At 48.9% G+C, this 26,498-nt stretch overlaps 3 protein-coding genes across 3 annotated transcripts; all 3 read right to left on the bottom strand.

The window, feature by feature from the left end:
- Positions 1-361: 361 nt before the first annotated feature.
- Positions 362-7,542, bottom strand: TTC4 (tetratricopeptide repeat domain 4). The gene is made up of 9 exons (XM_079314269.1): positions 7,195-7,542; positions 6,842-7,121; positions 5,957-6,034; positions 5,077-5,201; positions 4,731-4,817; positions 4,262-4,476; positions 3,067-3,148; positions 1,946-2,025; positions 362-1,048 (listed from the first exon to the last, which is right to left on the bottom strand). The coding sequence occupies exons 1-9, from the start codon at positions 7,525-7,527 to the stop codon at positions 949-951; spliced, it is 1,380 nt and encodes a 459-aa protein (XP_079170395.1). The 5' UTR covers positions 7,528-7,542; the 3' UTR covers positions 362-948.
- Positions 7,543-8,153: 611 nt separating this feature from the next.
- PARS2 (prolyl-tRNA synthetase 2, mitochondrial) lies at positions 8,154-10,854 on the bottom strand. Its single transcript, XM_079314482.1, has 2 exons — positions 10,815-10,854; positions 8,154-10,235 (listed from the first exon to the last, which is right to left on the bottom strand). Exon 2 carries the CDS (start codon positions 10,204-10,206, stop codon positions 8,797-8,799), a length of 1,410 nt encoding a protein of 469 aa, XP_079170608.1. The 5' UTR covers positions 10,207-10,235; positions 10,815-10,854; the 3' UTR covers positions 8,154-8,796.
- A 5,307-nt stretch (positions 10,855-16,161) lies between these two features.
- On the bottom strand, positions 16,162-25,485 carry DHCR24 (24-dehydrocholesterol reductase). Its single transcript, XM_079313523.1, has 9 exons — positions 25,154-25,485; positions 24,092-24,247; positions 23,551-23,656; positions 23,173-23,291; positions 22,819-23,082; positions 21,961-22,104; positions 20,857-21,054; positions 19,927-20,105; positions 16,162-18,372 (listed from the first exon to the last, which is right to left on the bottom strand). The coding sequence occupies exons 1-9, from the start codon at positions 25,409-25,411 to the stop codon at positions 18,219-18,221; spliced, it is 1,578 nt and encodes a 525-aa protein (XP_079169649.1). The 5' UTR covers positions 25,412-25,485; the 3' UTR covers positions 16,162-18,218.
- Between the last annotated feature and the right edge of the window lie 1,013 nt (positions 25,486-26,498).

Here is a 26,498-nt window from a genome sequence, read left to right as displayed (position 1 = left end):
TGCTGCAGAGCGGCCCCGGTGGAGATTCCTGCAGGAATTCAGCAATAGTGATGTGGAAATGTTTTCTCTAGAGCTGCATGCAGCCAGCACCTGTGATGGAAGCTGGAGTGTTTTATGGCTGTGGCCGGAGCTGCAGTGCATTCCTGCAGTCACAGAGAGACTGTGGGAGGGAAAGAAATGAGAGACTGAAAATTAAAGCCAAGCACTGATACAGAAGTGCAAAGATCCTGTATGTTGGCTGTACCAGTTAATGTAATGGATAAGGGTGGTATGTTGGGGTTTACCATCAGTGCCTGTCATTCTCTGGTATTCCACAAGGTGAGAAAAAAATGTTGTCTCATTCATTAGGCAGAAGTCAGTCTACTTAAAATAGCCACGTTTATTCCAGGTTCTGTAGGACATTCAGCAAGGTATCAAAAGGGTCAGTCAAACACTGCTCCAAACAAAAAGCTCAGCTGTACCCTGGCCAGCAGCACGGCCAAGCAGTGACAAAACAGCAGCTGCTGAGTCCCAGGCAGGAATCTGACTGCATCCACCCCTCTGCAGCAGGCAGGGATCTCCCCAGGCCACTGCTGTTAAACCCCAGCAGCAACAGCCCACCTCTGAGCAAAGCTGTGATTCTTCTCAGGTAAGGAAGAACATTCTCAGCTGCTGTTATACTGCAACCACAGTGTTTGGCACTGCTTCAGGTTTATTTCAAAACCACACGCAGCCTATCATAGAGGAGACCTTCTGCAAGCCAGCTGGGTTCCCTTTTAAACAAATAATCCCCTCATGTTAGCCCTTCCTCCTCCTATGCTGCTCCCCTGGAAATTTCCCTGTGTGCCAAGATTATTTTCCTCCCCTGAAGAGTGCAAGGTATTTTTGTTCAAGCAGAAGTCTGCATCCTGGAGCTGGGCTAACAAACAGCAGCCTCTTGCACAGGATCCCTTGTTTCTTTCTTGCTCATTACAGCCGATGCACTTTCTTGCCAGAGAAGTATTTCTTAGAGAAAGGAGAATGCTTGGCAAATACCAAAACTGTCGGTGTCCCAGCCTTCACAAAATACCTGCAAAGATTAAAAGAAGGAGTCCTTGGCTTCCTTGTAGCTGGCCCAGTGTCCTGCAAAGCAAGTGACTCCTGCCCAGCTCCATAAAGACTGACCTCCCAAAGGCTGGTGATGAGTTTTTGTGCTGCTTAGCAGAGCCTCTCTGGAGCCAGGGCTAAGCACATCTGAGGAGGAGTGTTTTATGAATCAACTCATCTCCCAACAGATTCTTTTAATTAAGGCAGCTGTTATTCTCCCTCTGGAAGGAGGATTCTTTTGCAACTGCCCTTGCAGCCTGAGATCTGAGGGCTTATGGACACTGCAGAGTTTTATGGAGTGACAGAGATCTGCTCCCACAGACCGAGCCCCCCTCGCTGTGAGCAGTTCCAGCCAGCTATGAGATGGGGCAACTCAACAGCACAGCCTGCACAGGAACCTTCTGCCTTCACAAACAGCAAATTCCTCCTCTCAGTAGCAGCAGAACTCTTTAGAGGCAGTTTCAGAGCAGAACAGTGCTGCTGCTGTGCCAGGGGCTGCTCACACAGCAGTATGAACAGCGAGAGCATTGTTAACCTTCAACATGTTCTGTACAGGCTGCTGCCTGGTTGCCTTTTTTTTTTTTTTTTTTCTTTTTAAAGTAGTATTGTGTAGATGGGATCTGGAATAGCCTTTCTGTGCTGCTCAGCTGTGCCCAGCTCCCTTTCCCATCTCCATCCAGTCCTGGAAAGTTGATCATTTTTTGGGGGGTAAAACATATATAAGCTGCTAAAGTCAGGCACAAAATCCATGCAGCTTTATACCTTCAAGAGGCAGGACTATTAAATTCAGAGAAAAGCTGGGACTATTTAAGAACAAACTGGACTTAAAGCTCATACTTCTTGCCATTTTTCCCCTGGACATGGACAGGTACAGCCTCACCTTTCGTGCTGCAGCACTTGTAGCAATGTGTGTTCTGGGTTCACCTCATACATTTCTCTTTCTTCATCTTCAAAATAGAGCTGGAAAAAAAATTGGAGTGGGGGGTGTTATTAAATGCCTAAGGTTGATGAAGGAAAGCACTAAGGTGCTGAAAGACCAGTAACAGCACACCATTATCAGCTGGGGGTTTATCAGACCTCTGTACCTTCCCCTGACTGTCAGATGCAAAATTCAGCAATGCAGAAATTGCTTTGTGTGAATTCCAAGTTTTCCCTCTATAAACCAGCTCAGGTTCTCCTGGCAGAAGCAGCAGGAAGGTAAAATGGACTGGCTGTTCCCATGCTTCACAGGCAATCAATCCAAATCTAAGGGCTGCTTTATAGCAGGTGAAATGCAGCAATGTTATGAGATAAACCGAGTGGGTTTAGAGGTATTTGAACAAAACAGAGTTGATTTAAGAGATTAAAATCCAGCAGTGGTGCCTTAGACTGTAAATACACACAGGATTTAACCTGGAAAAGTACACAGCCACTGTCCTTCTGGACCTGCCTGCTCACTGTACACAGGGTTGTGCTGCTGCCTGGCACAGATGACACTGAAGTGGGAAATGAAAAATAAACATTCATATCCTTCTGTGTACAACTTCAGAAAAATTCTCAAAAACCTGCTGCAGCCACAACCAACTCATAACCCACCTTTGCTGAAGTGTTAATGGAGATATATTATCTTGATCTGATTATGTGCTTAAGTAACTCCACTTAGTTCTGAAAATAAACTATTTAAAAATAATATTTTCTTATTTGCATTCAGCAACTCCACGATGCAATTAAAAAAACAGGCCACCTATCAGCTTAATGGTTTAAATCTTAATTATTGTTACAAAGATGGAATCTAAGCAATATCTATAAATACATTCTGTCAAATGCAATGTAAGTGGAAGAGAACTTTTTCAGAAGTGAATTCTGTCAGCACATGTGGGCAATGCTCTCTTGTTTCACATCTGTGCATTGTAAACAGATGTCAACACTTTCATACCCTCAGAGCTGTGCACTTTCTCACTCCAGAAATAAAAAAATCACAACACAATAACCCTGAAATTGAAGGAAAGTCAAGCTTCTCACCTCGAGATTGTTGGGAAGGTATTTTTTTTCTAAATCCCAAGGAGGTAACTCAGCAAACATCACCATTAAATGATCAATAAACCTAAAAGCCAAAATACACTTGGTCAGCTTAGACAAAGTTCTCAACTTCAATAACTTGTATACTTGCATTTGAATGATGGCAAAAATACATCAGCAAATTTAACAACAGACTTGAAAGTAAGTTTAGACCACGAATAGTTCCTTCCCTTCAAACTCATCACTTTCCCAATGAATCCAAGGCCCTGCTGTAACTCAGGTTATTGGCTTCAAACTTAAGCAGTGCAACAACAAATTATTTTTAATTTTACATTTTCACACTGAAAAAGATGTCAAAATAAACACCCCGCATTTTGTCTAAAGTGGATTTTCCTTCAAAACAGTCCCATGCTTCACCAGATCAGAGTGATGAGAATATCTCTGTGTCAAAGGCTTCTTTATTTTGGTACTTGAGGAGCGCTGGAGGCCAGTTTGTTGTAAAAATCCATTTCCTTTAGTCACAAAAAGAAACAGTGAACACTACCATAAAAGTACTACAACTTTACTAACCTGCTTGCACTGTAATTTTAAGTCCTAAACTTATTAATAGATCTGAGGAATTCGTCTACCAACAAACAAAAAGTTACAAATTCCAAATTTAACACTACAAGATCAGAAATTGAAGTTAACATCAAGGGGAGTGGAACTCACAGCCTGAAAGATCTGCAGCACTTGTCAGATCTGCTGAAAGGCCTGAGGAGAACTTTGGGGTCACTGCTGGTTATGAGAGGCTCCCTTTGGAAGCTTTTCATTATTTTTAAGTTTAACCTTTTTTTCTGAGACATCATATTTGGAGGGCTTTGAAATGGCACCTTAATGAATCTCTAAAATCCACACATGTGGATGGGTCACAGGTACCCCTGGCCACTAATTAATTACTGGTCTGAGCTTGCACTGCAAGCCCCTTCAGCCACTCAGGCTAAATGTGTTTGTCTGTACTATAAATTTATGCAAATCACACAATAATTGGGGTTGGAGAGGACCTCAGGAGGCCAAATAGTGCAGCCTCCTGCTCAAAAGCAGGGTCAGCTGTGTGATCAGCAATCTGGAACTGCTCCACCAGCATGGCAGTGTTTCACCTGCTCTCACTTGCTCAAACATCTCCTCTGTGCAAGAATGCAGCTGGCAGTGCATTTACCTGGAGTTCTCATGAAAAGCCACAGTGAAATCTGTCTGCTCATGCTCAGGGTACAGGAACAGCACAGGCCAGTTCAGGTTGCCATCAGCATCTAAGTGCACCTTTGCCCCTGTGGCACTGTCAGAGTGGAACCCATCTAAGGACATCTCAGCCAGGCCATCTGACACCTCCTCTTCTTCATCTGAAGGCTCAAGAACCAGCTTGATATTTCTTTCCTGCAGGGGAGGGAGGGAAAAAAATCAAAAAAACAATTAAAAATCTAACAGTTATGGTGAGGAGAATAAGAACAAAAAAGAAGGGAGCTGGGGCTAGAGCCATGCAGACCCAGAGAATCATAGTTTTAACTCAATGTTTTTCCCTCTAGCCCTCAAAGGCCAATGTATGAGAACCAACTTCTGGAGAAAAATGAGAGAGCTCTTAAAAAAAAACAAACCAAACCACACAAAACCAGCCCCTCTCAGTGACTCACCTTTATTGCAGCAAGCAAAATTTCCTTCTGACACTGCTCTTTGCTCTTCATCACCTTTGCTTTCCTGGCATCCCTCTCCTGAATTCTCTATAGGTAAGAAAAGGATGCACTGTGGTCACACAGCAGGTCACTGCTGTTCCCTGACAATGGGTGGAGAAATCAGTTTGGGTCCCCAGGAAGGTCTCCTCCAGCTCCTTCCCCTGCACATCTCAACACCCACCACATGGAACCAGCACTCATCCCTGTCTGGGGACACCACACTACACAGAAACCTGGATGGAGCATCCTCCATCCAAGGATCCCAAAGAGACAAGGACTGCAGATGCCAGGCTGCCTTCATATTTACCTTTAATTTGTCAGCTTTAGCTCTTATTTCCACAAGCTTTTTCTCTTTTGAGTCTATTTGCAAGCCTTCTTCACACCATGCTATTGCTTCCAAGAAATTCTTTAGCTCCATGTGGCAGAGAGCTCCTAGAAGGATTAATATTGTAAGTTTTCAGTGTTGGAGTCAGTGTATAACTACTACAAAAGTGATGATTATAAAGACAGAATGAGACCTGGTGCTTCTGCACTGAACTTTTTTGTCTTGTGTGGTCATGTTCAACCAGAAACTTCCAGCAGATCAGTTGAGAAGAAAATTTAAAATTTTCATCAGTTCTTATATCACTTAGTCATAGAAATCAGCAGAAAAGTGTCTGTTACAAACAAAATTTTATCACTGTAATTAACATTTCAGTATTTGTCTTGTTAGAAAAAATAAAAGGGGGATAGCTATGGATGGGAAAAAAGAATAGACCACAAAAACAGCATTGTGGAAAACAGGGAAAGTTATGCTGTAGTCTACAGAAACACATCCAGTACCTCTGATAGATACAGGAGATGAAGAACAAAATGATATTTGGATTGAAAATACAAAGCAAAAGGCAGAGCTCTGTTTTGGGGAGAAACAGAAACAACAAGTGAAGACATCTCTTACAGTAACTGCTTTACCTCTCTGAAATGAATTCTGTCCAGAAACAAAGTAGGATGTCTACTCACATTAATTTAAACTTTACAAACACAACTATTACGAATCCAGAAACATACAAGGAAACAAGGCAACAAGTATCAACAGCCTGTTTCAGGGCTGGCAACAAGGAAGCACAATCAGTAAAGTTAACATCAGCCAAGTGTTTGGAAAGGATGCCCCTGGTGCTCAATGCAGCAACACCAGCTTTAACTCTCACCTCTTATGATGGCTTTGAGGTGGGTGGGCTTCAGCTTTTTGGCTTGGATGGCATCATTCAGAGCAGAACGGTAGTTACCTGTAAAGCAAGTAAAATTGCTCAGAACTTGTGTTTAAAATCCAACCAGATACCAAAGTGACAAAACAGTTTATGCAGAGACCCTGTAATTTCTACCATCACAGTGAGGTGAGGGTTAAGAAAAAGAGCAAACTAAGAACAAGAAGTGAAAGGACAGGGATCAATCATACAGGTGAGAGGTAAATAACATGGTGTGAGCAGACCACCTAAAACACACAGCAGCAGCAAAAGGCCAGAACACCTTTCCTGTTGCATGGACACTGTTGGTTGGATGGTGGCAGCTGTAAGAGAGTCACAGAATTATTAAGGTTGGTAAACATCTCCAAGATCATAAACTAATGGTTTTAAACTAAATGAGGGTAAACTTACACTAGATAAAAGGAAGATATTTTTTACAATGAGAGTGGTGAGGCACTGGAAGAAGTTGTGCAAAGAGGTGGAAGGAGCCCCAACCCTGGAAACATTCTAGCCCAGGTGGGACAAGACTCTGAACAAACTCGTTCAGTTGAAGATGTCAGTGCTCCTTGCAGAGGGGTTGGACCAGATGGCCTTTAAAGCTGCCTTCCAACCCAAACTAGTCTATGATTCTAAAACACACTGTCCTGGAGCCAAGGCTGGACAGCAGGTGACAGCAGGAAGGAACAGAGAACAAACCCTGCACGCAGCCATGTGCCGAAATCCTCAGGACTCAAGGAGTCTCTTACGGGAAAGCCACTCACCCTGCCCTACCCCAAACCCAAACCCAGCAAAGAGGAAACCCCAGTCGGGTTGGAAAGACAGCTGGCAGGCGGCGGGGGAGCCCCTTACCCAGGTGGAAATGTGCAGCCGCTCGGTTGGTGAGCAGCACCGCGTCCAGCGCCGCGTCCCCGCTCCGCCGCCGCAGCCCCTCCGAGTAGGCGGCCACGGCTCTCCCGTAGTCCTTCTCCCTGAAATACTCGTTCCCCTCGTTCCGGTACATGCCGGCCAGCTCTGCGGGGCTGCGCTCCTCGTCGAACAGCAGCGACTGCAGGCAGGCCAGCTCGGGCTGCCGCGCCGCGTCGATCCGCTCCGGGCAGCGCTTCATGAACATGGGGATGGCCTCCAGCTCCTGCGGACGGACACACGGACAGACGGACACACTGACACACGGACACACGCTCAGCCCGGCCCCGCCGCCTCACCTGCTCCCACGTGTCGGGGTGCAGCGCTCCCCGGTACCGCGGCGCCGCCGGGGATCCGGGCACGCCGTCCTGCGGCCCGGGCTCCGCCATGCTCCCGCTGCTCCTCCCGGTGCTCCTCCCGCTGCCGCCCGGCCCCGCCTGCCACCGCCCCCGCCGCTGCAGGCCCGGCCCCGCTGCTTCCGAGGGGCGCCGGCATCGCACCGGTACCGGCATCGCACCGGTATCGGCATCGCACCGGTACCGGCACCGGCATCGCACCGGTATCGGCATCGCATCAGTACTGGCACCGGCATCGCACCGGTATCGGCATCGCATCAGTACTGGCACCGGCATCGCACCGGTACCGGCATCGCACCGGTACCGGCACCGGCATCGCACCGGTATCGGCATCGCACCGGTACTGGCACCGGCATCGCACCGGTACCGGCATCGCACCGGTATCGGCATCGCACCGGTACCGGCATCGCACCGGTACCGGCACCGGCATCGCACCGGTATCGGCATCCCACCGGTACCGGCATGGCAACCGGTACCGGCATCGCACCGGTACCGGCATCCCACCAGTACTGGCACCGGCATCGCACCGGTATCGGCATCCCACCGGTACCGGCACCACATCCCGCTCTCCCCCTCCTCAATTCCGGCCCCGCTCCTTCTGACTGGCACCGGCATCCCGCCGGCACCGGCACCACATCCTGCCCGCCTCTGCCTCAGTCCCGGCCCCGCTCCTTCCTATGGGCACCGGCATCTGCCCCCCTCCTTTCGACCCATCGTCCCTCCCCAGCCCCAGCGGGGATATTAGGAAAAAATTCTTCATCAAAAGGGTTGTTAGGCATTGGAACAGCCTGCTCAGGGGTGTGGTGGAGCCACCATCCCTGGAGAGATTTAACAGTGGATATGGCACCTGGGGACACGGGTTAGTGGTGCCTTGGCAGCTCAGGTTAATGGGTGGACTCAATGATCTTAAAGGCCTTTTCCAACTTAAATGATTCAGTGATTTTATTACAGTGGTACTGATGTTGCTCATGATCTCTAAATCTTGGATCAAGGAGCTGTGGCACAGAGTGAGGTGATGCCCTCCAAGCAGCTGCCTGTCCCATCAGTGCTGCTGGGATGGCACCAAGCTGTTCCTCACAGGATCTGCCACGGCAAGCTTCCCCCTTCACAGGGCCTGGGTGTTCCCAAAGAGATGCAAACAGAGGAAAGTCACTTTTCTTTGTCTCTCTCTTAGAATTCATGTCGAGAATGTGGCAGTGTCCCCCTGTGCAGCCTTAGCTGTCCTGTGCTCTTGACAGAGGCCATGGCCAGTCTGTTCCTGCCAGGCAGTGATGGGATGGCTCTGCCAGTGCTCCCACAGCCACACGAGGCTACAAGTGCTGGAAAAAGCAGCTGCCAGGGACCTGTACCCAGAGGGAGGAACGTCCCCAGTCCTGTGGGGGAATGTGGGCTGATTCCAGCTCAACCTCAGCACCCAGCACACCTGCAGGACACCGTGGCTGGTTCTCACATGTGCTGGATTTGCCTCTGCCCACCCAGAGCCATAGCCAGGGCTGCTCAGATAATCTCATTGCAGCAGAGATGACAGATTCAGAGAGGAGGCATTTAAGGGACTTGCACTTTACTCAGCAGCTCTATAAGCCCTTCTTTGGTGAGGAACAAAACCTCACCAGCGTTCTGATTCCAAACCTCAAAGACCGGGGGGTCCTCACAGACCCTCTTCCCGGCTACAACCACGTAGGGATAGCCCAGCCTTTTGGCATCCTTCAGCCTTTTGCCAATGGTCAGCTGGGTCCGGTCGTCCAGCACCGAGTCGCCAGCCAGGTGGGGCAGAGCTTCAGCCAGCTCATCGTACACCTGCTCCAGCAGCGCCGCTCCCTGCTCCTCCTTGCTGCCCTGCTTGGGGGGGATGAAGCAGAGCTGGTAGGGAGCGATGAGGCTGGGCCAGCGGATGCTGTCCTCGGTGGAGAGCACCTCGATGGAAGCCGCCAGGATGCGAGTGACGCCCAGGCCGTAGCAGCCCATTTCTGCCAGCTGCGGTGTGTTCTCAGCGGAGGAGAAGACGGCGTTGGCGACAGAGGAGTACTTGGTGCCCAGGTAAAAGGTGTGCCCCACCTCGATCCCTTTGGTCTCGGTGAGCTTCTCCCCGCACGTGGGGCACGAGGTTTGCTCCTCGTTTAGCGTCTCCACGTTGGCTGCGAAATGTCCCTGAGGGCAGAGCAGCAGCCTGTCCTCGCCGATGTCTGCCGGCAGCTGGAACTCGTGGGAGGTGGTGCCGCCGATGCTGCCCGTGGCTGCCCGCACCTTGACGAAGCGCAGCCCCAGGCGGGTGAAGAGGCGGCTGTAGGCAGCACACACCTGCTCGTAGGTGTGCCGGGCCGCCTCCTGCGAGCTGTCAAAGGTGTACATGTCCTTCATGTAGAACTCCCGGCTGCGCAGCAAACCGAAGCGCGGCTTGGGCTCGTCCCGGAATTTCCTGGTGACCTGGTAGAGGCGCAGCGGCAGCTGCTTGTAGGACAGGCCGCTCTGCGAGGCCACCAGCGCCGTCACCACCTCCTCGTGCGTGGGGCCCAGGCAGTAGCCGTGGTTGTGCCGATCCACCAGGCGGAAAAGCTCCGGCCCCATCTGGTCCCAGCGGCCGCTGGCGCGCCACAGCTCGGCCGAGCACAGGCTGGGCAGGTTCAGCTTCTGCCCGCCCACGGCCTGCATCTCCTGGTCCATCACCTTGACCAGCTTCTCCATGGCGCGCACGGTGGGCGGCAGGTAGCAGTAGCAGCCGGGGCTGCTGGGATGGATGAGCCCCGCTTGCAGCATCAGCCGCTGGCTGCGGCAGGTGGGCTCCCCGGGCCGGCCCTCGGGCCCTGCCTGGCCGCCCACGGGCAGCGCCAGCGGCTGGAAGAGCTGCGAGAGCAGCAGGCGCCTGGCCCTGCCCGGGGAGCCGCCGTGCCGGGCTCTGATCCCGCACTGACGGGCGCCCAGCGCCGGGACGCGGCACCTCCTCAGCAGGGCCTCCATGGCGGGACGGAGAGGGGACGGAGAGAGTCCTGCAGAGGGACAGAGGGCAGAGCAGGGGTCAGCGCTGAGCGCACCGAGACTGGCCACCCCCACACCCACCTACGTGCAGCACAGCTCACACGGACCCACACACACCTGGGATGTACAGGGACCCCTACACGGACACGTGGCTGCTGCACGGGTGCAGCCAGCTGTGCACACCTGCACGGCTCCCGGCATACAGGTACCCTGTCACACCTGAGCGCTGCACGGTGCGCTCACACACCCCTGCACGCGTTTCGGGACACGCGGGTACCCGGGCACGCACCAACGCGGCACGGACACACCTGCGCGCACACACACGTGGGAACACCTTCCGGGATGTACAGGTACCGCTGCAGGGCCACGGAGACACGGGAATGCCGCGGGGGAAGTACCTGAGCGCACACACTCACACACCTGAGCGCACACACACATGGGAACACCTTCCGGGATGTACAGGTACCGCTGCAGGGCCACGGAGACACGGGAATGCCGCGGGGGAAGTACCTGAGCGCACACACTCACACACCTGAGCGCGCACGTGCACACGCACGCACGTGCACTCGCACACTCGCGCGCGCACTTACAGCCGCGGGGGCGCGCGCCCGGCCCCGCCGGCGCGGCCAATGGGGAGCCCCTCCCCGTCACGTGGGCGGACACACGCGCGCCCCGCTCTCGGTGGTTCCGGCTGGCGCGGCGGGCGCCCCCTGGCGGCCGGGAGGAGTGTCAGCAGCGGAGGTTAACCGGGATTAACTAGGACTTGGAGTGCTGAGAAGGTTCTGGTTCTTGGGAGAGGCTGCTGCTGTGGAACTTGCTGCTGTCCCACCGGCTCAGAGGGACAGTGACAACTTGTCCGTCCTGCTGGTGGAAGAACTGACCTTCATCACCTCAAACAGCTCCTTTGCCAGCTCCATCCTCGCTGCTTTGGACAGCTGGGTCATGTCCAGAGTGTGGTTATGGCAGTGAGCCCTCAGCTCCACAGGCACCGACTGGGAATTCCTCATCCTTCTTAACCAGCTGTGCCTTTCTTCGGGCTCAGCTGCCCAAAGCAGAGTGTGCAGGAGGCTCCACAAGGCCTCGGTGGAGCCAGTGACCTGCCCAAAGCACTCGCTGCCAAACGTTTGCTGTTTGTCCATGAGGAGCTGCACTTTGGGAATGGCGTCATCCAGGTCAAACTCCACAGGAGTTTCATCCACCAGGGACAGTTCTTGCACAGTGTCCACCCTCATAGAACAGTAAAAAATAGTAAATAGAGGCAGGACAGGACAAAATGGGTCCTTGAAGGCAATGAGCCCATCTGTGTCCCCTTTCAGTCCTGGGACAGCATGTCCTGAGTGTGCAGGGGCAGAAGCACTTGGAGGGTGCCTGAAGGAGGGTTGAGAGATCAAAAGCCACTTTATCTCATTGCAGATTTCTCCAGTCCATCTGGCAGACAGACATTGCCTGGCACCCAGTGACCACCTCCACACTGCAGTGTTCAGCCTCCTCCCTCAGCTCAGAGGGAGTTTGACATCTCTGGAGCAGGTTGTAAAGTCCTCCACTGGAGGAGACAGCACTTCAATGAAGAGTTAAATAATCCTGTTTAAATATAGGGAAACAAGAAAGAATCCTTATTTTAAAAATGGGATTTGAAGAAATCTTCACAATTTTTCTGTAATGTGAAGCCCTCGTGCACTCCTGTTTACAGAGGGCTGGAAATGGGCAAAAGCAAGGAATTAAAGAGCACATCTTTGATGCTCTGGGTTATCTAGAAGCATTAAAATTATTAAAGCTGAGCCAGTTTTGGGAGATAACTCAATGCCCTGTGTGCCCAGAGGGACCTGTGGGAGTCCCTCAGCAGCTCAGTGCTAGAGCTGGGAAATCTGGGCCAGATTTCCTGGCTGACAGGTGGCAACTTCCCTCCCTGACCAGCCTTCACTGGTTTTTATCATGCAATTACTTCTCCCTACACGTTTGTCACCACAATTAGGCACCACAAACGCTGTTTGGGAGAGGTGCTGTGGCTGTCTGGAGGATCAGGATGGATCCCAGTGGGAAGAGCCAAACTGCAAATCCCTTTGTCCATCTCCTGCTTGCCCAGGAATTGTGAGATATTCACCAGACAGTTCAGGATGGGAAGGTTGTCTCCATTTCTATTGTTGGAGCCAGGGAAGTGAAACACATTTCCATTGGTGACTTATTACCTGCTGTGCTGATCAAAGGGACAAAACCATCTTGGATTGATTCACTGGGGCAGTGTTTTAACCAGGAGGGGTTAAGGCTACACAGGAGATGTGGTCTGTGGGGAAAGCTGATCTCTTATTAAATCAGCAGACAGGACTGTTTGTGGGGCTCAGCTCAGGGGTATTGTGCTGAAAGCCTGTCTGGGCTCCTTATTTTTTCCAGCTGTGCTGGTGGAACCTAATAAAGGTATTGCTGTCCCTGCAGCTTTTCACCTAACTGCTCCCCTGCTGCTTTGCTGGGGCTGATTTATGGCTTTGGGGCCAAAAGCATGGCCTGAGAGGGGCATGCTCTGCACATGGTGAGACTGAGGGGCTCAGCTCCTGTCTGGGGCCTCCCTCTTTGCCCCGAGGGATTTCCGGGAGGAAAAATGCTGAGGATGGGGAAAAGATAAATGAAAGATCAAGCAGGCAATAGCAGCTGTCTTGAATCAGTCCCTGGCACTGCACCAAAGAGATCAAGGGGTCAGTGTGAGAGTAGCCACTGGAGTGGTGGAAAATGGTTCTTCTCTTTCCAGCAGCATCCTCAGGTAGCATCAGGCCAGGGCTAGGGAAGAGAAGTCAGGGCAGGTGAGAGGCCAAGGCATTCAGTGGGCAAACCTCTCTCCACCCTGCAGAGGATTTGCAGTTTGGGCTTGGGGTTGTCACAGAGTGGTGGCACATCTCCTTTACCCATGGACATGCTCCTACACAGCTTGTAGGGTCTGTGACCCCACAGTGCTGGCTCACACCCTTGGCTCACTGATTTGATCCCCTCCAGAGATATTCCTGTAACTGCTGGACAATGTTTCTATGCCCAGTGGAGTGGTAGTTACAGGTCCTGCCTTTGATTTGCCCCTTGGGGAGTTGCTGGGGGATATAAAATTATTGCACACCCCCCCTGCACCCTAGCAGGTTCTCCCTCCTGGATAACCCTTGGGTGCTTTTAGACAGGTCCTCCTCAGGAGACAACACTTGTTTTTTTCCCTGCCAGGACCCTGCTGTTTTCTAGCCCTGTCTGCACAGGAGAGGGGACATTCCCTGGGGAATGGAGTGCCACGGTGATGGTTGCCATGGCAAGGGCTGCCACCATCCCTGTGGCCCTTGGGGACCAGAGCTGCCAGCATGTGGCTGCAGGCAGTCCTGGGGCATGGGCAGCTGGGTGAGAGCTGCATGTGTGTGGGGAGCTGGACTCAGTGATGTGGCTCTTCTCATCTCCCAGACTGTCTGTGCCTGCTGGGAAGCAGCTCCTTGCACAGAGACTTTGAGCACAGGGTGGTCCAGAATCAAGCTGGGAGCAGGCTGGGGTGGAGCATGGGATGTGCTGGGCTCCCAGCATGGAGCACACACTGCCTGCAGCCAGTGAGCCTGGCAGGAGCTCAGCAGTGACCTCTGCCTGCATCCTCAGGCCTTGCCCTTTTCAAGGGATGCTTGGACAACCCTTCCCATTAGTTTTGCACTGTTTCACCTGTAAGCAAGCAGATGCACTTCATGGATGAGGGCAGCTGGGTTGGAATCCTTTTAGGTGCCAGGAGCCTCTTGTATCCTAAAAGAAAATCATACTCTGCTGCTTAAAATCCAGTTTTTCCTCTAGCAGCATCAGCAGCACATTGCAGAGCCAGTGCAGGTAGGAGCCCTTCCCTCAGTACCCATTCCTGGAGCTGTATTCATCTTGGCAGCTTCCCCACAGAGAACCAGAACAAAGCCTAAAGGGCTCAAAGCAGACAAGGAAAGCTTTAGTCTGAAACAGCCCACCTTGGCTAGGGATGAACAGCAGGAATCCACATGGCTTCTCTCCTTTATCCAGCTGAGTGAGGAACAGGCAGCTTGAAAGAGGTCAAGACATCTTCGTAATTGGTGGGGAACTTTCAGATTATACTTGAGTGGGGAGGTTGTGACACTGCTGCCCTTCACTGCAGCTGGCAGTAGGTGACTGGTGAGTGTGCTCAAGCCTGCAGGTGTAATCAAATCTTTATGGCCTGAGGTGCTCCTGGAGGAGACTGGCTGGGCTCTCACTGGGTACTGTGTCCTCCTCCCTCCCCTGCAGTGTGGGCTCCCTTTGGTTGTATCACTTACTGAACGAGTGGCTCTGGTGCTGGCACTGTCAGCCTGGTCCTCAGGGGGCTTTTCAAACTGGGGGAGCCTCAGGAGCAGCCAGGAGCCTGCAGTTCACATGACAGTGGCTGATGGGATCTGGGGAGGCCCAGGAGTGAAAAACAAGACACAAACTGCTGGAATTGTACCATGCCTTCCCTGGGATAGATAGGGCTGACAGGAAGCATGACAGAGAGGATTCCCTGTCTGCCTGGCTGAGCACAGAGACTTAAAAGGAGGGGGACAATGACACTGCAATTGAGCTGTAATTAACTATTTTCAGTTGGGACTTCAGAGAAATTACATACATGAGAAGAGGATGTCAGATCCTGCACATCCTTCCCAGGATGGTGTGATGGCACACACAGCTCACTCAGGGTTAAACACATCCTTTCAAACTCTGCTACTGCTCAGAGAAGTTGCACATACCTGTTGTGGGTGGTGTTACCACACCTGAGTAGCCCCAGGTCCACCACAACTCCACAGAGAACTGGGTCTGAAATAGTGCTACCATAGCAAGATGAGCTGGGAATGAAAACTTGAAGGAAATAGAGAAAGTGAGATGAGCAGAAAATGTCAGCAGCAACAAAAGCTGGCCATAAAAATGTACTGGGAGCATGTTGGCTCTCCTAGACTTAAGATTATCAGGTCTTGTACAAGTGTTTAGACCAGACAGGAATAATTAAATCTAGGTGTAATTACATGTTAGTTGTGGCTGATTAAATATGCCAATTAATCTGCAATTATCATTTGGTGGGGGGAGATAATGGAACACAGGTAAAACTGCAGTGATTTAAGGAAATCCTGGCTATTGTTCTAGAGGAGGAGGGCTCTGAAGGGAAATGCCTGAGCAGTGATGTGGGTGAGGGAGGGTACAGCAATGCTGCTGGGGCCACAAAGGAGGGTTGTGAAATACAGCCCAAGCCAAGGCCAGCATGGAGTGTGATTAAAGATAGGAAGGGCTTTGGCACCTGAACTGCAGCTTCAGCAGGGCTGAGGCACTTGGCAGCCTGGCTTTCTCCCTGGGAGAAGGTGTAGCAGCTGTGATCAGGGAGGGGCAGAAGACTTGCCCCTGAGCTTACAGAGCTGCCATGAAGGTGTTTGTCAAGGAGATAGAAGAGGTGGGTGTGAAACTCCCCAGGCTGAAGACTGCACTGAATCTTCACTTGCACATTTGGCTGCTCATTCAAGGCAGGGATTAGATTTATTAGCATGAAATGAGAAGAATGAAGTAACCACCCATTGCCAATGGGCAGAAGCTAAATGCAAAATGGAGTTTGTCCTCCTTGGACAAAATATCACAGGGAAAGATTGTGTGTGTGTGTGTGTGTGTGTAAAAAATGGAGACAATTGGCATAATGGACCTGTGTGGAGCTAGTGGGGCATAACTGAAGGGTTAAAGACTCAGCTATGAGGTATTTCTTTTATTGCAGGTGTGTCTTGGGGCAAAGATAAATGAAGGCTCACAGACTTCAAAGACATTCCTACAAACATCACCTCCCACCACCTCCCTCACAATGCCCTGGGTCTCTTACCCAGACTTTTCTCAGTAATCACTGGCCATGTGGAACAGCACAAGAAGCAGGAGAGAAATGATAAACAGCAGTTGAAAAGCAAGCAACCACTCATTACAAGACACCCCTTGGAACAGTACGCCGGCCAGAGCTTTATTTTCAACCAAAAACCAAGAGCAACAGCAATGATGTGTGTGCATGTGTGTGACTGATACACTGCAGTACCCAATCATGGCATACAGAGTTTGCCAATAAATTAAGGAGTGAAAAAACAAACACAGTGCATACCTAAAGATCATCAGTACATAAGTGAAACACAGCCTAAGTAGAAGTATTTGCATATCCTTTAGCTGTTTTAACATTGCCCTTTCAAAGCTAACCAAACCATTCTTGCTCTGTGCAGACTATCATACAAGCACTGGGCTAAATTGTAGCTTCACCCCAGAGACAATTCCCTTGTAGGGGCAGGAAGGCAGGTCACACCCTGAGAATCAACACTTGCCTTCCTGTGTACCCCTGGTGCAGCCAGGAGGCGTGGCAGGCACTCCTGGATCACTGACACAGCTCCAGGGCTCGGGCAGCACTGAGGACACTGCACTGGCTGTGTCTCCCCATGGAATGCTGCCCCTGGGCAGGGTTTGAGGGGGTACCTTACTTGCACACAGTGTACATCACTGAGTTACAGCCCAAGCTTATTCCTGCTACTGCTTTATCATTGGTTTCATCTGGACCTTAAACATCCATCTATCAATAAATAAAATCATTGGTTTAGCAAGCATAATAAAATTACACCTCCCACTGGTAACTCTTTGAGAAGTTCTCTGTCTTACCCTCTACACAAGCCTCAAGAAAATGACTTTCTTTTCCCTCAGGCTCAGTGAGGTTTCAAGTAACAATTTTCAGTACTGCTTGGACAAGACACAGGCTTGGTTTGGAACCCTGATTCTGCCTACAGGGTTAAAACATTTCCACACTTCTACACTCAACTGTATCAAGTCCACGACTGTGCCATTTTCACCTGCGAGCAGCAGAAGAGGGAACTAACAGTACTTGCTGTTATTTCCTCTCCAGGTGACTGAAACAGTCCTTTTACAAAGCCTATCAACCTAACCCAGCTAAAATGAAAAGCAAAAATGTCACTCAAGTCAGAACCAAAGCCTGTGTGTATCAAGTTTCACATCAACAGTTCTTATCCACAGTCACTTGCTCTAACAAACCTCCTATAAACACAGCCTTGACTTCCTTCTCCTACAGACCAGGACAGAACAGTCTGAGATAAGCCATATCTTCCTCCAACTGAGTACTTATAAGGCACTAAAATTAAGCCACAACCAAAAAAATAAACCCAAAAAACCACAAACCCAAAAGAAACTCAAATAAACTGACCCACAAAGAAAATAAAATTTGGCTATATTAAATAGCAGCAATTTTTTTTTCAGTGGTCTACAAAGCCAGAACATTGATGCTTTGGGGCAAAAAAAAACAATGCACTGTTGGCCAACTACAAAACACCTAAAAACCTACATCCATTCACACATCATAATCAAAATCAGTACAAATCTGATAGGCACAAGTAAAAAGCATCTTCTTCACACCTCAGTGCTCAGTTTTCCAGCAGAAGCCACACCTGGGGAGCTCAGCTGCTGGGCAGGACAATGTGAGCAGCCCAGCACCACCATCACACAGCTGGAGGATGATGGAGTGTGGATGAGCCACTGCAGAGCTGCTCCAGGATGCTGACTGGAGGCAAATGTTTTTAACAACATGATTAATTAGACAATGTGTTCAGCTTTGGCACCTATTTCTGAGCCCTCCCTCCTGTTTTCAGAAGTCATGTTAAATATAGCTGTGGTACACAGCTGGTGTAACTCCAGTGTCTTCATCCATTCCCATTATTTTTGTTCTGCTTGGAAATAGGTGAACTCACCTATGTCACTACATTAGATACAAAGGCTAGCACTTCAGATTTCTTAAAAACAATCACTCTGAGTTTGGAAAACGTTTTGAAACATACAAAGAAATACTAAACATAAATGTGTAAAGCAGGAATTCATACCTTTAAACATCAATAAGAATGAGCTTATTTGGAGAGCAATAAAGCTTTTTTTTTTTTTTTTTAAAGGATATACTGACTAGCTATAGGTAAATTCCTCTTTCCCTGATTGCTTGGTGAGCTCAGCCAGGCTCAGTGCCTTGCAGCTTTGCAGATTTTGTCATACACTTCTGGAAAGGCATCCTTGCAATTCATCTGCTCCCTCAGCTTGTGGTACAACGAGCCATCAAACATATCCCAGAACTCCTCACGGGTCATGTAACAATCTGCATACAGCATCTGGAAACTGGAGAGAAGGGAAAAAGAAGAGACAGAGATTCAGTGTTAATTGAGCCACAAGATTTGATACAGAATATTAAAAATAAATTCAATGCAAGCTGTGAATAGCAAATATTGCTTTTTAAAAACAAGCAGATACAATAGCTCACATAGATTATGCTGGGACACTAAGCCAATTATGTTTTGTGGATTTAGTATGTTTTTTCTGTCTATTTTCTTAGGATCCATGTAGGTGCAGTCATAGAATACCATATTTGCCTGCATTACAATATCCATTCAAGAGAGATGCAACAATACATCCTTTGACTTTTTCATTTTTCTGGACATTGAGAATAGAACTAGGAAGGCAAGACACCACCAAATGAGACCAGGCTAAGAAGATAAATTCATAGTGTAAACAAAGAATGGTGTAACAAAGGTCCATTTAGAAATTAAATCCTTCTTCAGCTGTGGACTCTTTCCTCACTTCCATACTGTACTCTCTAAGCTGCAGCTACCATCAGAGTACAGCAGCAAAACACAACCTAACATAAAAGCTCCATTGTTTTGTGTGATTACAAAACTGCAAGATTAAACATTTATCCATTGTTCATTTCCCAGTGACAGGTAGAAAACAGACCAAACTTTGTCAGTAAAGAGCTTTAAATTAAAATCTTAATTTCAAGTTAATGAAAAAAAGCTTAAAATTAACTTTGGGTTGCTTTGTTCTCTGGCAAATCACTTCATGCAGCTCAAAGTCATTTGCAGTTCCCAAATCATCTCAAAGCAGCCTTGCCATTATTGCTCAGCCACATGGGACATGATCACTGTTAGACTGAGAAGTAGGTCAAAATAGAAATGGGGATAAATTACCCTGATGGTGTAAAAATACTGTGTTGTAGCTTTTTGTTCCTGAGAAACCAGCCTGTGGCTGCTTCTCCACTGACACCACTCCAGCAAATTAGGCTGGCTCGAGTCTGTGACAGATGGTGGGCACATGGCTCACACCCACTGTGGTCCTGTGTAATAAGAGCCCAGGCAGGGAAAAGGAAGCTCTGGAGCACAAGTTTTGAGGGAGGAAAGAATGCCACCAGCACACAGGGACTGACTGCAGGGACAGCCAAGGCTGGACCCTGGGCAAGGACATCGTGCTGCAAGGACAGGGCAGAGCTGCTCCATGAGGCTGCAAGGATTCAGGGACAGCAGTCCCAAGGGCAGCCAGGGAAGCTGTCCAAACTGCTGGGATTCCTGAATGATGGATTCCAAGGATCTATTTTGTAGCAGCAGACTCTATTGCCAGTACAGCCTGGAGCTGAAAGGTGACTTGGAATCACCAGCTCCCAACTACACGGCAAGAAATTCAGGGTGTCCTTTTGTTTGGTTGGTTTTGCAAGGAAATAATAAAGTGAAATCACATTTGAAACCCACCAAAATTAGAAATGTAAATTAGCTTTCAATTATTGTGGTGGTTAAATTAATGCAATGTTAAATATTAAAGCTCTGTGGGGTAAATAACTGTGATGAAAGCACATGGATGTGAATTATATGACATTATCACTATTCTGAGGAGTGGGGTCCTTACCCGTGCACACTTCTTACAAACTTCTCCATTTGCCTCATTGAAGCTCTGGCTTCAAATTGTTTGCTTTTGGGCTCTCCATAAGCTCCTATATCCACGTAGAGTTCAGTTTCATTTCCTTTAGGATGGACCATACCAGGATTGTTGGGCAATATGAAAGGACATAACCAAATAGGGTACACCTGCAGGGGCAGGAAAACACTTTAGCATTTATTTTTAAACACAATCATCCTTTAAGCTCTCTAACAAATGTGGCAAAATGAAGAGTTAAGATTTCCTCCCAATCTCAGACTGAAACCCTTGCTTGCAGCTCTGCCTTCCCAGCTGACCTGGTGCTGTTTTTAGTTGGACTTTCTAATGACCAGAACACAAATAGATTGAAAATGTCCTGCTAGAATTACATCTCCTCCCCTTAAATATTTGAAATTAGAAGGGGGAAAAAAAAAAAACCCCAACCAAACCCACAAACTGATCTCAAATAACAACTGAATAAATATTCTGAGCAAAAAGACAAGGAAGTGTTTTCTTTTTCAGGTCAGTGCAAAATAGAAATTATCAAAATTGAAATTCTACACTAATTAAAATAAATTCAGAAATAAAAGCAAGGGAAATTAAACTCCACAGTTGGTGTTTAGTGAGACCACAAATCATTTAAGGTGAAAACCAGTTAAAATGTTAGTAAGTGATAAAAATCTTTTAAAAGTGTTGGCTTCTACCAAAGCTTGGATCTTTTATTTAATTTTTCTCTTTTTCAGAAAGCTATGTTTATTTCTGCTGCAGCCTTGCATCACGGCCTCACAAAGCACAGCACTCCCCAGGACACAATAATGACCTTTTTGCACAAACAGGACATTATGTCTTTAAAATCAACAATCACAGTTCTTATCACAAACAACCCAAGCTTTGCTGTGTTCTAGGGAGATGTGTTCTTACATTAAGGTCAACGTGGAAGGTCTGGATGGATTTTTCAAGGCTCTTCATTGGCACCAACATGTCCTGCACAACGTGGTGCTGCTCATACAGCTTCCTAATGGCTTCTCCTTGGGTGAGCTTTAACAGAGAGATTTTTGGGGGCACCATCCAGCCAAACAGGTAACGGAACACAGGGTTATTGCCAAAAGGAATGATATCCTTCAGAGAGGAGAGAAAAAAAAGAGTTTGACTCCAGAATGTGTGAATGGACCAAAAGAACACTTCAGAGTCCTCAGGATAATATGAATTTCAATAAATTTAATTGCTGATACTTTGCTGTAGTAGTAAAATACAAATTAGCAGATTTGGATTGCACTTGGCTACAGAGCCCTGCCCCAAGCCTCCTCTGGTTACCACTGATTTTCAGTTGTATGAATCACAACATACCCAGCCCCAAATAATTTCAGAGAATAAAGTTCAGAAGCTATTATCTTGCAACAGCCAAGGGAGGAGTGCACAAGGAGCTAACTTTCCAGAAGTTTTGCAAGAATAATGAAACTTCTCCAACGTATTTTAAACATCTACAATTTTAATTACCACCTGCACAGCCAACTGCTATTTATCTTCTGCAGGAGCTGAAAGAATCTGGTCCCTCACTCCCAAAATTGGAAGTGTAGCAACAGGAGTATTTCAGAATGTCAAATAAAGTTTTGCATAAGTACACACGACAAACACATTTATGAAATTCAAAATAATGATCTGATGATAATTACTTTATGTGGGGGAGTTTGTCAGCCAGTATTTCACATCCATGTTTTTCCCACCATCTGAATTTGAAAATCACTCAGTAGGTACCAAAACTTAATGCTGAAATACATATTTAAGGTCTAAATTCAGAAAAGCACTAAATCAAAAATTAGGAGTTTCTGATACAATGCCTTGTATATGAAGAAGTGTTTTTGGATTTGCTGCACCCAAATGCAAGACTTGCCATAAACTTTGCTGTTTTTTTCTGCCATGAAAGACAGAAGTTGCTGCCAAAGGGAAGAAGCTGCATTGTACCTACACTGTGAGAGGGCAGAGTACCTTCCTGCAGATATATCTGAATTTTGGAACTGGTCTTACTTGGAGCTCCCAGAAGATGCTGCGAGTGTGTCTGTGGTAATAATGTCTGGAAGGAATGTATTCTACTCCAGTCCTGTCAGCTTTCAAATACTTCTCCACATGCTTAAAGAACCATGGCTTGTAGTAGTTGCCAATTCTGTTTATCTACAAGAAAACATGCATTCATTAGATAACAATTACACCTTGCTAGACAACAGAATATGTCCCAGATTCCTTTCCTGGGAGGAATCTGGTGTTATACCCTCTGGATAAGGCTGTCACAAGACATCTAGGGAGCCTTCACTCCACCACCTGCAAGGCTCCTTCTTACCTTTCTTCTTAAGGTTTAAGTAAGGCTGGCCACTGAAACTATTTAATGAATGTGACAGAACTGAATTCCTAAAATGCCAATCTCTAAACCCACCATTAATCCAAAATCTGACATGGCAGAGAGGAAACATCTGGGTGGAGGATTGCATGAACACTTAGCATGACCCTCCTCTGCATGACACTGATGTGTTTTTATTAATATTAACAGAATTAAAAGCTTGCTGGGAAAAGTTACTCTGAACAACTGCAATTCAAAGCATTGTTCAGTCTGAGAAAAGATCCTTCTCTTCCTCCTCAGTGAAGAGGCTGTAGACTGAATTATTTACTAGAACAAGGAAGTCAGTGGGTCATTTCTCATCAACGAAAGAGATTTAGAGAACAGACTCTGTTGTAGTAGGAAAAAGGTTATAGTTTAAAATATTCTGATGGACTGATCCAAATTTTAATTCTATGTTAAGAGATCATTTCAATTTTATAATGGTTTTATCTTAGTACAGTTTCAGTTAGACTTTGGGAGTATTTTTTTCATTGTAAGTTCCCTTTAGTTACCTTGCTTTGCTCAGCTTCATCAGTCAAGACTCCTGTCATGATGACTGCTTCATCCAAAGAATACAAAAGTCCTTCCACAAAATTATTCTCCTTTTTCTTAGACTCTTCAGTGAACTTCTCACAAATCTTCTGCAGTCCTCTTACTGGCTCATAATGTATTTTGACATATTTCTTGGCAGGAATCATTTTTATTTCTGCTGCAACCAGGAAACCCAGAGTACCACAAGACCAAGGCACTGCATAAAATAGGTCTGAGTTTTCAGTCTGCAAAAAGTATGTCATACTAAATCATATATCCACACCAATAACTGTCAATGACATTGTAAATGATAGCAAAGTAACATTTTGTCTTACTGGTGAACATCTCACAAGGCTTCCATCAGCAAGAACAAGTTCATAGGCCACACAGGTGTGCTGAAAAAGTCCATAGATATGGGATGAAGACTCAATGCCAGTTCCCATGATCAGGCCACCTTATCAAGAGAGCACACAACAAATCAAATGGAACACTCTAAAACATGGGTGATTTATGACAGCAAACCCCTACTTTATAGCTCTTTTAAGACTAAAAAAAGAAAAAAAAAAGGGAAGTGCTTTTAACATAAATATCACAAAGAACATAAGGCTCAATAGAGTATTTCTAGAACTTTAAAAAACACAATGTTTTACTGAATAAAATTCTAATGAAAGTGCAGCAGAATCAGTGAGTGTCTGGTCATCAGTGCCCCTTACCTACTGTGAGATCATCAAGCTCTGGTACCACAGGAATAGTCCAGCCCATGGGATTCAGGTGTGCAGTCAGCTGGCCCATGGACACCAAAGGCTCCACACGAACGACCTGAAAAGGAAAAAGAAACAAACCCCAAGCTCTCAACAAACACAAATTAAGAGTTCAGCACTAATGATGACAAAATATGGCCAACAGGATACACTTCCATCTGGTACCAGAACTCGCAGACTCACTTTCCTAACAGAGCTACTAAAAATAGTGGGAACTGTTTAGTGATTCCTCCTCTGCCTCAACATCTTGTTGCTCAGTGCCCAAACCCATAAATCAATCTGGTCTTTTAGACTTCAGCACATAAAAGCCAAGCAATTCCATATGCTGGGTTTTTCAGATAGAACGATCCAAGCACACATTGCAAACCCTTGAAATTTGATAGGTTTCCTCCAAAATTTTGTTCTTTGTGGAATTTAATCCCTTCATCTCTGGGTATTGTAAAGAAAACTGTAAAATCCATTGCAGTGAATGCTTTGTGGTAGAATTTGTTACCTGTCTTTCACTGTCTACTTCCAGAACATCCATTAAGTTGATCATGATATTCTTGTGAGTCTTCTTGTACTTGCCAACACGGAGGGACACAGTGAGCCAGCCTGGCCTGCCCGTGCACATGTATCTCTTGCTGCCTTCCTTCTTCCATTCCCGGACCTGCAAGAGCCAGCAACTGTCAGAACAGGGATGCTTTGGAAGGCTCTTTGCAGAGCTCTGAACTTCTAAATAAAGTACAACCAGAATGGTTTAGTTATGTAGAGGACACATTTCTAATATCCTAAAGCTCTGGGGTTTTCTTTTGGGGGAAGAATTAAGAAAGATAGTAAGACACTAAGAGAGAGTTAAAAAACCCTTTCTCTAAGGGAGGTATTATCAATGTTGCAATCTTAGTTCTAATCCAAAACACACAAAAAGTGGGCTGAGCCTGTCAATGACCAGGCAAAGAGACAAAACCTGGCCTAGTGGAACCAACCTTGAGCAAGCTGGTCTAGTGGAAGATGTGAGGTTGGAATGAGATGATTTTTAAGGTCCCTTCCAACCCAAAGCCTCCTAAGATTCTAGGAAAAGCTGAGAAGGAAAATGTGTAATCCATACATACGAGCCCTGAATTTTGCAAAACCATTGTGGTTAACAGCTAAAGAACAAACAATTGCATTTTCTCCAAAGCTGAGATGCTACTACAGATGTTTAAGAAACAAAACCCAATCAACAATCCCAACCCCTCCAAGAACAACGCCATGCACATTAACATCCATCTGTATCAGTCATGTGTGAGACAAGGCAGGGAACAGAAGCGGACGTGACAGAATTACCACAAATACCAGAGGGCACAGAATCACCAGAGACATCCGCATTTCTGGGTGGAGCAAAACTTTAATCAGCGCACGGAGCACCTCCGGGAACTTCGCTTTTCCCCGCTCGGGCTGGACTTTGCCCATCCCGTGTGCGGAATGGCGTGAGGGGGGGAAGGACGGGGATGGAGGGATGACAGAGGGATGACAGAGGGATAAGGACACGCTGTCCCCCCCCAAGCCGCGGTACCGCGGGGGTTCCTCGCCTCACCTGCTCCTGGATGTGCCGGACGCGCTGGGCGTGCTGCCGCGGCGCGCTGTGCAGGCGCCACACGGCCCAGGCGCGCAGCTGGTAGTAGATGTCGAAGAGGATGGAGAGCGGCAGGAGGAAGAAGCAGACGAAGACCCATCGGTGGTGCACCAGCACGGCCTCCAGCCCGCGGTGCCGCACCCACAGCAGTAGGAGCAGCAGCCCCGCGCCCACCGACCACAGCGCCGACATGACGCCCACCGCCCGCTCGCGCTCCATCACGGCCGCGCTCCCTTATGGGACCCCGCCATGCCGCGCCCGCCGCTCGCGCGCTCGCCGCCCGGGCCACGCCTCTCCGCCGCCATTGGCCGAGGCGTGAGGCGAGGGGAGGGCGGCGGCCAATGGGAGAGCTCCGCGGAGATCGGACCAGGCGCTGAGGGCGCCGATTGGCTGCGCGCGGCCGGCCCCGCGCTCCCCCTCATCGCCGCGGCCACCGGGCCCCCCCCGGGGCGGGGGTGTCACCGCCTGGGGACAGGGGGGACACGGCTCGGACCCCGGGCTGGGCTGGGCATGGGCACCGGGCAGGGCTGGGCATGGGCACCGGGCAGGGCTGGGACACCGGGCTGGGCTGGGCATGGGCACATGGACACGGCTCGGACCCCGGGCTGCGCTGGGCATGGGCACCGGGCAGGGCTGGGACACCGGGCTGGGCTGGGCATGGGCACATGGACACGGCTGGGACCCCGGGCTGGGCTGGGCATGGGCACCGGGCAGGGCTGGGCATGGGCACATGGACACGGCTGGGACACGGGGCTGGGCTGGGCTGGGCTGGGCTGGGCATGGGCACCGGGACAGGGCTGGGAATGGGCACCGGGACACGGCTCGGACACCGGGCTGGGCTGGGAATGGGCACCGGGACACGGCTCGGACACCGGGCTAGGCTGGGCACGGGCACCGGGACAGGGCTGGGACACCGGGCTGGGCTGGGCATGGGCACCGGGACAGGGCTGGGAATGGGCACCAGGACAGGCTCAGACCCTTGGGCAGGACTGGGAATGGGGACAGGAACGGACTCAGATTCCTGGCAGGGCTGGGAATGGGCACCAGGACAGGGTCAGACCCTTGGGCAGGGCTGGGCACTGGTCCTGAGGCAGGGGCTGAGTGGGATGCAGGGCAAAGAACAAGGGCTGAGGCAGAGGGAACCTCCCAGTCAGGGCAGGGGACAGACCTTGGTGGTGCTCTGGTGGCCAGTGTCTTCTGGGCAAGGGCTGCCTTTAGGTTGGGATGGGGAGCAAAACACCCGTGCATCCCTCACCTGTGTATCCCTCACCTATGTATCCCTCATCCGTGCATCCCTCATCTGAGC

The sequence above is a fragment of the Erithacus rubecula genome (assembly GCF_903797595.1).
Source record: "Erithacus rubecula genome assembly, chromosome: 10".
Taxonomy (NCBI): domain Eukaryota; kingdom Metazoa; phylum Chordata; class Aves; order Passeriformes; family Muscicapidae; genus Erithacus; species Erithacus rubecula.
Note: the sequence above shows the minus strand (reverse complement) of the source record. Positions and strands in the feature narration are given on the sequence as shown.